Source organism: Galeopterus variegatus, unplaced genomic scaffold (genome assembly GCF_000696425.1).
Source record: "Galeopterus variegatus unplaced genomic scaffold, G_variegatus-3.0.2 Scaffold763, whole genome shotgun sequence".
NCBI lineage: Eukaryota > Metazoa > Chordata > Mammalia > Dermoptera > Cynocephalidae > Galeopterus > Galeopterus variegatus.
Window position 1 is genome coordinate 122,144 of NW_007726874.1, and position 10,184 is coordinate 132,327.

The window sequence follows — 10,184 nt, forward strand, 5'->3', positions numbered from 1 at the left end:
AAAAAAAAAAGTGGGGCACCAGGGAAAATGTCAATCACCACCGTGCAAGAACAGAAACCACATAAACTAAAATAGTGCTATATTCCACTAATAGTATACCCAAAACAACTTGCTCAAGCAGATTTTTAAAAGGTAGATTTTTGACAAACCAGGAAGTTACAGAATTCTAAGTCTGTCGATACAAAAAAAAAATTTTTTTTCTTTTGGCTGCCAAGCTAATACTACTAGGTGATGCATTCAGACCCCTCAAAGTTGACAGTTTATTCCTGAAGTCATGCCAAAGACAAGGATCTAATGGCTGGTATACCATACAGCCACCGCCTTGAGATTAAAGAGAAGATACTGTTGGACACATAACTGAGGTATCTGCTGCCAGTTCCAGTATGATGGAAAACTATTACGGGAACCTATCAGGAGGAAAAAAATAAGTTGTCTCTTATGATAAGAGTCTGAGTAGACTGAGTGACCAATTAACCAAGAACATATCACTGAAGTCTTGATTTCAGCCTTTCAAGAAACTGATATTGTCATTTAAACAGATATCCAGAAACAGAACTTTCTGTTCTGTTTTGTTCTATTCTGGCTTTTTCTCTTCACTATATCCACAGTTATCCTTTAAATCTTAAGGATTTCTCAACAAGATCTAGATTGATAACATCCACCTTTATTACAATAAGGGTAACCAGAAACAGAACTTTCTGTTCTGTTTTGTTCTATTCTGGCTTTTTCTCTTCACTATATCCATAGTTATCCTTTAAATCTTAAGGATTTCTCAACAAGATCTAGATTGATAACATCCACCTTTATTACAATAAGGGTACCAGATTGTCAGGCATGTTTGAAATTCTTGCTCTTAAGAGTTCAGATCTGCATGCCTGGATGCTGTGAATAACATCCTTTATTTCCATGGCACTGATATGCATATATTTTTTTGTATTAGAGTGTGATGCATTATCAAGCTCAAAAGAAATAACTGTTTAGAAAGTAGGTATAAGAAGGCCATCTTGGTGAAAGGCCCAGATTATAGTGAGACCACCATGACCAGGTCTCACAACTTGTTGATATGAGAGCTTGATAGGTAAAAGACTATTAGGATGGATTCAACAAAGAATTCTTGCACATGTAGCTTTATGAGTGGTAATGATACGGTGGCCATCAGTCTTGATGAAGATAGTTACTGCGAAAATTTCTACAAAGATGTCACAGGCAGGAAAGTGTTTTTCCAGCTGGTATCCATAGTAGACTTGTGACATCTAACCATCCCAACTGGAAGCAAACTGGATTTGGCAAAATCTGATTTGAATTACAGTTGACACATAGCATCATGGTCGATCCTGAAGTCTCATAGAGTTTGACAGTAGTATGAACTCTTGGTGAGTTATCTTGACATAAAGAGACTGTAACAGATTTGTCATTTCGAAAAGATGTGTCAAGCTGAAGCCTCAACAAGGAAGCACTGATTAACTAAACATGAAGGATTTACCTCTGGTCTTAATAAACAGAGATCTAGTAGTGGGTCATTCCTAGATCCAAAATCTGCTATCCCTCAGTTTGCCAATAAAATTTTCCTGAGGAACAAATCTATATATTTTATTTTAATCACAAGAGGATTCAGATTCCTAAGTGCCCTCCTCTGGACTTATTTTTGACCAGAAATAACGGATAAACCTTTGTCCAATCCTCCTTACAGGAAAGTCTCCACTGCACACTTGGTGAATAAAGCATGAGTCTCTTTATTATATACTTCATTCCAAAATTCTAGAACTCAAATGTCAGCTGTGATCATTCCAGACATGCATTCAGTTCCTCAGATGACTTCCTACCTGCAGATCCTGTTTGAGTGGGGAGGAACAAGTAAAATAGTTAAGATCTTGGGTGACTACTTCTGGTGAACATGAACAGGTTATTAATTCTTGTACCCATGACGTTCTGGAGACTCTCCCTTTTTTCTATATCTATAAGGGTGGTTTCGGGGTTTATACCAATCCCCTTTGGAGTATCCTCTATTGTGATAATGTGCTTTCTGATCATGACTATAAAAGTATCGATGCTGGTTATAGTATTTACTGTGATCTTTATAGTCATTTTCTTTTATACTATTTTCTTCTGCAACAACAGCATTCACATCTTGTCCAAAAAGGGAAGTACCATCAAAGGGCAAGTGTGAGATCTTCTCCTGGGTTTTCTTAGTGAGAGATGTGAGCCGCAGCCAGGCCTGCCTTCTGTAGTCTATTGCCATGGCCATAACTCTGACTACGGAGTCCATTATGTCCCTAGTAGTACAAAGCTGCCAAAGGCCTGCATCCATACCATCAGATATTATACATCTTGCTTTTCCACGATCAAACTCTGGGTCATGAACCAGATCCTCCATGTCTTCCCAGAGTTTACGCTGATATTGAGTCATATAGGCCATGTAGCTAGCAGCCCGGGCTGCAATGGAGGCAGCATGGTAGAACCTACAACCCATGACCTCCATTTCTTTTGAGGTAGAATCTAGAGGGGATGTTGTGTTTCCTCTTTTGCTGTGTTCTAATGCTTCTACAATGGGACCCTCAGCTGGTGGATTTGGTTGGAAAGGAGAGGTATCCTTGGCCACAGGATATACCCTGTGTCCCATGAATGAAGAAGGATGGCAATCAGCAGGGTCTTTAAAAACCTCAGTGGTGGCAATTCTCAGAAGAGGATGCAATGGAGGAACCAAACGTTTTTTAGAGGTCACACAATCAGGTTTCCCTTCACATGATTCTGCTTCAGACTGTAATGTAACCCTCTTTATAACACCTCTTTGTTCCATTCTCTTCAAAAGACCTGTGAAACTAGATTGGCTGGCATCAGCTGGCTGCCCTTTGTCATCAGCTGATGGGGATTTGCAATCAGCCTCTTCTTCAACTGCGGATAAATTTTCTTCCTTAGAGGTAGAAATGTCCCAAGGAACTGAGTGTTCACTTGGCCTAGAATGGTGAAATCGAAAACAGCTCCTGGACTGTAGATCACGTATCACTCGGGACATCTCAGCCACTTGTGTCTGGAGATAGAGGATGGCATCCTGTCCATGCTGCGAAGCTGAAGAAGAGTCTATAGGTAAATCTTCCTTGACCTCAGAAGAGGCCAAAGATTCTTGGGGGACCAGAAGTGGAGATGAAGGCAGAGTCTGATAATTTTGTGATGGTTTAAGTGTCTCTGTCTCACACAATTTAATAACTGAATTATTTTGATCATTTTTCTGGTTCTCCAATGGGTTCTCAACAGAGGAAGGTTGAGAAACTATCCTTTGTGGACTGCTGGAGCAACTCCCAGAGGAGGAGCTGCTGTCTCCAATAGGAAGAGGAACACTGCAGCTAGAGCACATTTCTGGGCGATGATTCTCAGAGGATGGCACCTTAGATTCAGGCATTCTCTGGGTTATCCACATGAACAAGAAAACCAAGGAAGAAAAAAAATATGCTTTTAATACGTTAACTTTCAAGTGCAGAGATGCATGTCCAGTAAGTAGAACTCAATCTTTAAATTATTATAATTAACAATGAAAGATGCAATCAGAAAAGGGATCATAGAAGTCAAATCTACAAGCTTCAATACACCTAAGACCCAATTTTAAGTATTGGCATTAATCTGGGACTCTGTCTATGAAAAAGGAGAGTAAAAACAAGCTTGGTTCAAGTGGTGCTATCCCGGGCCTGCTACATGGCCCAGTGTTAGGATAAGAAGAGGTGATGGTAATAACAATTAACAAAAGAAAAAATCCTATTCAGCATATCTAAGTCAGCAAGTGGAAACTAATGATGGCAGAGAGAACTTGAAGAAAGTTCCACTGAGAGGGGGAAAAAATTCCTAAAATTCCATTAGAGTCATTTGGAAGCCCCTTTAAAAATTCTCTGCCATTTGCTCTTCATGAATAACAACTTTCCAGTTGTATAGTCCTATTTATGGTTTGTAGTTTTTAAGGAGCTTACATACATGTTACCTCATTTAATCCCCACAACAACCCTATAAGGTAGGTATTATTTGATTAAAAAAATGAGGATAAAAGGTTATCTAATTTATCCAAAGTCACAGAATTAGTAAGGAATAAAGCTGGAACTCAAAATCAGGCATGAATCTCAATCCCCAATATCACAAAGCAAGAAGCTTTCTGGCCACCTTAAACAAGAGCCAGGAGTTCTCTAATCCATCAAGAAAACAGCCGATTAATAGAAATTTGGGCCAATGCAAAGACAAATGAAAGGTAAGATTGCTACAAAGGGCTCAACTAGCTCAATTCTGAGAGTAAGTGAAATACTGATATAAGGGTCAAACTCACAACCAGTCAGTCACAGATCAGATAAAAAACTCCAAATATGTGGGGAAAAGAGGAGATTAAAATAGATGATGACTAAAGTAATATACCACTTGCAAACCCTTCCCCACATTCCATTTCTTAAAAGAATCTTCACATATTATTTCTTCTATGATAAAACAAATTTTCTGTGGCCTCTTGGTTCTGGAAGAAAAAAATCCAGTTCTATAGGACGCCTGAGGAGAGTATAGGAAAAGAGAAGGGCAAGAGGAGCCAAAAAGCTTACAGTTTTTATTCCATTTCCCTTTTATCAGATATCATGTCCAAGGCTTAGAACTGCCCCATCATGTTATCTTTTCACATCCTCACTGAAAGTAGAGGAACAAAATTGGAAGTAGGAGATGTTCTGGGCAAACGACTCCTTGGAGTACCCTATAATGGACCATTCTAGTAGAAATGGGCCATTCTCCAAAGCATATATATAACTCCTAAACACAGCAATTATTGATTCAGTAACTCTCTTTAGAGAACTCTTCTTAAACGACACAAGTGAAGAAATGCCAATCAAATATAATATACTTACATCACTATTAGAGGTGCTAGGCTCTTCATCATCACTGCTGACTAGGTCAATGTATTCAAGAACAGGTCTTAATGGTCCTTCCTAAAAAAGAATTGAGCAAATTTATAAGTCATGAACAGTTTCAAACCAAACTAGCATCTAAAACAATTAGTGTTTTTTTGCTCCTGTTGGAATTAGCAACAATTTCTCCAAAAAGGAAGACTTATGGGTTGCAGAAAATGACCAGAACAAAAGCAGAGGAAATTATTCAGAGTACATAAACAGGAAATGATGACAAGACCTAATGGAAGAGCCTAAACTGTAGAGTGTTAGTGCCATGTCAATTGCTTGGGAAAGGAAAATTAATACAAGAATTGTGCTACAAAGACAGATATTATGATCCAATGCTTTTCAGCTGGGATAGTCTTTTAAGATATCCAAGCTCAAAACACGGAGTTCTTTGACTAATAGCTTAGCTTCATTTCCATCCCTACAGAGTCAAACATCAAACATGGATTCTTCTCCATTCTTTCTTTCCATCCATGCTGATTTCTTCATAGACCAGGCCTTGAATGCCAGGGTTAGAAGCCTGGACTTTATTCTACTGGCAAAAGGGAATCCATAAATAATACTAAAACGGGAATAACATTATGAGATATCTGCTTCAAGATTAAATATAGAAGAGCATATAGAGTGGAGAAAGTTGGATAAGTAATCAATACAGGAACATAATAATACAGAACTAAAAGTGGTGATGGCAAGGGTTTGGCAGTGCCTATACAAGAGAATACACGCAAAATGTGAAAAGGGGAAAAAAAGAAAAAGATGGGCTATTAAAAAAAAACAAAATGGAGTCAAAGAGGTCTCTAAAGTTTCAAGCTCAGATGACAGAAGAATACTAATGCTATTAGTATAAATTTGGAATGCAGAAAAGCTGACATTCTTTTGGACACAACAGGCTGAAGTACCAGTGGTACACAGAGGTATCTATCTGGCAGAGAGCTGGAAATGCAGGCCTGTAATCTGGGGGTATGAACATACCTGGAAATAGAGATTTGGGAGGTGCTCCCTTAGAAGACTATTAAACTCTAGAACTAAACTGAAACTATGATATCGCCTCAATGAAAAACTATCAATGCTAGCTAAATTTGGCCAAAAACACTGAGCACCAAAAAAATGCCACACTGAATTTGGCAACGGGATATTTTAAAATTCCTTTGAGAGAGCAATTTTCAAGAAAGTAGTGAGCACAGAAGCCAGGCTCTAAAAAATTAAGTAGAAAATGAGGCAGGAAAGACCATCAGTAAAAATTATTCTTCCAAGAAATCTACTATGTTGGAAACAAGAGAAAGGAACACAGAAGAATATGGCTGAGGGAAAGATTTCTTAGGATGGGTAAAGATTACTGTTTAGAAGCTACAATCCAGTTAATGATCCTCTTCTTCCCTACAAGAGGTAACCAGTCTCAAAAACAGCTTGTTTCTCCCCTAGGCAACAACTTCTTCCTAACCAGGAAACAGCTTGCTTTTTGGGTAGTGATCCAGACACCAAGATAAAATCAGAGGGCAAAATTTCTGGGCAGGGATCTGAAATAACGGAATTAGGATTTTTGCTCAAGCTATAAAGATGGAAGTTAAAGAGAAAAAAAAAAAAGGAATAGAGAAACATATTCTCTAATGTATGATCAACAGAGCTGAATCACCTACTTTAAGACTAAAACCTATCAATAGCATTAAGACTGTCAAAATCAAATTGTCAATCCAAGAAGGAAGTAGAGGAGATAAAAATACAACAGCTTTTCCTGTTCATATAATCACTTTAGTTTGCCTTCTTCGAGAAATAGGCATTAGGAACTTTTATTACAGGGCCACAGAAATAGCAAACCAAGAAAGTCCCCCATGTAACCACAAATACACAGGGGCGGGGCAGAGTTTCCATGAACAGAGAGTAGGTTAAGAAAAAAAGAGATGAAAGAATGTGACAGGACACAAGGCAAAAAGTAAAATGGGTAGGAAAAAACAGGATAAGAAAAATGATCACAAATAGCATTAAAAAGAAGCTACAGAAATAGTAGAAAGGGCAAGAGTAATGAGAGGTGAGACAAGACTATCAGAAATTTCTATTTGTGTGAACCACTGAACTGATATGGAACCATTTCTGAACTACAAAAGAATCACAATATCACACAATTCACACTAATTAAGAGAGAATAACAAAAAAGAATCAGGACAGAAAACCCAAAACTGAGAAAAAGCAGAAGTCATGTAGAGTATTTACTCATTCACTCACCAAATAATTACTGAGTTATAAGTGATAAGAGTGATAGAATGAGAAGGGTAAAAATGTTAGAGTTCATCAAAAAAGGCAAACAGACTGGGTAGAAAAATAAAGACAGACAATACTGCAAAGGAAAAGATTACTTATACAAATAGTGTATACATTAGCTAATTTTCACAGTGGATATGCAAAAACTTCATCATAATGAACTTAAGGAATCAAAATATTTGGTGGATCATTTATTTTACCACAAATTGACAACCTATATTGAGCCCTGTACCAGGCACTGTGCTAAATTTCTCATACAGTATTTCACTTAATCCCCCAAACTACTTTACAAGGTAAGAAAGATACTGAATTATTACTGTTATCCCATTTAACAGATGAGAAAACTGAGTAAGGTATATCTGGCTCTCTAAACACATAATTGGCTGAGTGATCACTACAATTCTGAGGTAGCTCAAAGTGTAAACACTATTTTTAAATCAATGCTGATTATCTAAGTTTCTTGGCACATTTTCTCTTCCTTCAATATGAGAAAAAGGACTACCTGATACTTCCCCACCTCTTAATATTTCATAATACAAATCAAAAATAAGTTACTAATTCCCCCAAAGAAGTAATGTCTGTAATACAAATATCAAGAAAAAATACTTCACAGTATTTATAATGACTACTCATATCTTTAACAAGTATAAATGCATGTGGTCCTCCAATTACAAGGTATTTTAACTTCAATTTACTCTACCTATCAACTAGTAAACCATCATTCTCATGCCCTCTTATACCAATAATAAAATCAAAAGATTCTACTCCCAACACCACACAACTTAGGGGCAGAAGCACATGAACAACATGGCAAAACAGTTTAGGAACACAGTTTAATTAATATTCTACATTTAAAACATATATATTTTAATAAATAAAAAAGCTTTCATTCCTGTTATTAGGAAACTGATTCTCAAAGCCAACAGACAACAGCCAACACACCAATTTCCTAATTGAAAAAAGAAGTCAATACAATAACATATAGTCTACAAAAAAGTACTTTAAAGAAAGAATTCCCTAAAACAAAGTCAATACACTAAAATATAGTCTACAAAAAAGTACTTTAAACAAAGAATTCCCTAAAACAACTTCCCTAAATTTTGGATTTGAGCATAAATCCAAAATCCTAATCTAAAACCCTAAATAACTCATGGCTTTTTTCCATACAGAGAAGTTAGCGACACAGTTTACTTCTGCAGTCCAGCCCAGCTGAAAAATTTCAAATGTTTCCCAATTGCCTACTTTACAGTAAATATCAAATTTAGTCCAGCATTCAAGATCTATACCATCTAGCCTACCCTTCCCTCTCCCACTTAAAAAACAAAACAATACAAACCCTCACCCTCCAGAACTACACATAATCCACTCTGCTTTCCTAAGTCTTATGTCCTCTTTTTTTATAGCACTATGTAATTTTTATAAAATAACTTTCTACCATCTATAAGGACTATTTACATACTGATCTCCTATCTCATCACCCAGACTAAAACCCTGACAGTAAACAGTTGAATGTATTTCTAATTAATCTTTGTAGTTCTCTAAGGTACTTAACTCATGGTTTTGCATATTATGAGCTTCAATGCTATTTTTATCAAGTGAATTAGTCAAATAATAGTCTCAATTTTTTTTGCCTGACTCCCTTCTACTGCAGGTGAAGTATTAATATTAAACCTATGTGCTCCTAAAGTTATTTATGAAATTACATCTTGATTTCCTTGACTATTCCTACATTTTCGATGATTCTACATTATATCAATGTTGGCTGAAACCTGAATCTCCTGTGCTATTATCAAGACAGGTTCCCTCAGCAGTTTTTATTTTTTTATATCTAGAGTAGCACTGTAAACTATCATGTCATCAGCTACTAGCTAAAACAGTTTTTTAGAAGTAAATCATATAAATATGTGCAATTTCAAAGAAAGACATAAAGATGGTAGTTGAATAAAGGATCATATCACTAAACAGAAAATGAGAATGACAAAAAGTTTTTATAGTAATATACTGTTTTTTGATTTAGGCGCTGTTTACACAGTGTACTGGCTTTGCAAAAACTGATCAAACAAGTACATGTGAATTGTGCACTTCTCTTGTATATTTTACTAAAATTTAAATGAAAAGGTTCATTTTTGCATCTCCACATCTACATCATTCCTTCCCTTCAGCATGTTGTCTTTAATTTCAGGCTCCGTAATTTGGAAACCACAGAAAGGCTGCTGTTCTACCATGTGGATTAAAGGTGAGAAAATTGGTTTTATTATAAGAGCCAAGAAATCCAAACCAGAGTAAATCAGGAAGTGACATCATAATACTCTTTTTGTATCTGAAGAACTCAAGCAGAGAAATGTTTTCCACCTTTATTCAATAAGCATTACCTGGAGGAATCAAATGAAGGATTGGGTTACAGAGAGAAGTAGAAGATTCTGTCTCTGAATGTATTTTAAAATAGAATTAAGCCAAGGGTGGGCCCATGGCTCACTTGGGAGAATGTGGTGCTCATAACACCATGGGGCCAAGGGTTCGGATCCCTATTTAGGGATGGCCAGTTGGCTCACTTGGGAGAGCATGGTGCTGACAGCACCAAGTCAAGGGATAAGATCCCCTTACCGGTCATCTTCGGGGAAAAAAAAATAGAATTAAGCCATCACTAATTTTCATTTAAGTGATACCACTTAAGTGCAAAGGAATAGATTTTAATAGGTTTCTTCTCATATTACAATGCACTTAAAGCATATAATTCCCTTCTCCATTTGGATCTGTCAAACTTTTGAACCTTTATTTGGGAACAGGGATAAACCTAAGTGGATATATCAAGTTAGATACATAATACATTGATTGTACATTCTTCATTCTTGATGCAAAGATAGAACTGATTCTCTACACTTAAAATAAAATAAAATTTAATTTTTTTTTTGATGGGTAAGGGGATCGCAACCCTTGGCACAGTGGTGTCTGCACAAATGCTCAGCCAGTGAGCGCACCGGCCATCCCTATATAGGATCCGAACCCGCGGCCTCGGCA

At 36.8% G+C, this 10,184-nt stretch overlaps 1 protein-coding gene across 1 annotated transcript in view; it reads right to left on the reverse strand.

Annotated features, from left to right (window-relative positions):
* The window catches only part of ZNF451 (zinc finger protein 451), a 102,479-nt gene that overhangs the window by 63,910 nt on the left and 28,385 nt on the right, over positions 1 to 10,184 (reverse strand). The window contains exon 5 of the mRNA XM_008572188.1: positions 4,863 to 4,943. Coding sequence (XP_008570410.1) covers positions 4,863 to 4,943 — 81 coding nt within the window. The remainder of the gene's footprint in view (positions 1 to 4,862; positions 4,944 to 10,184) is intronic.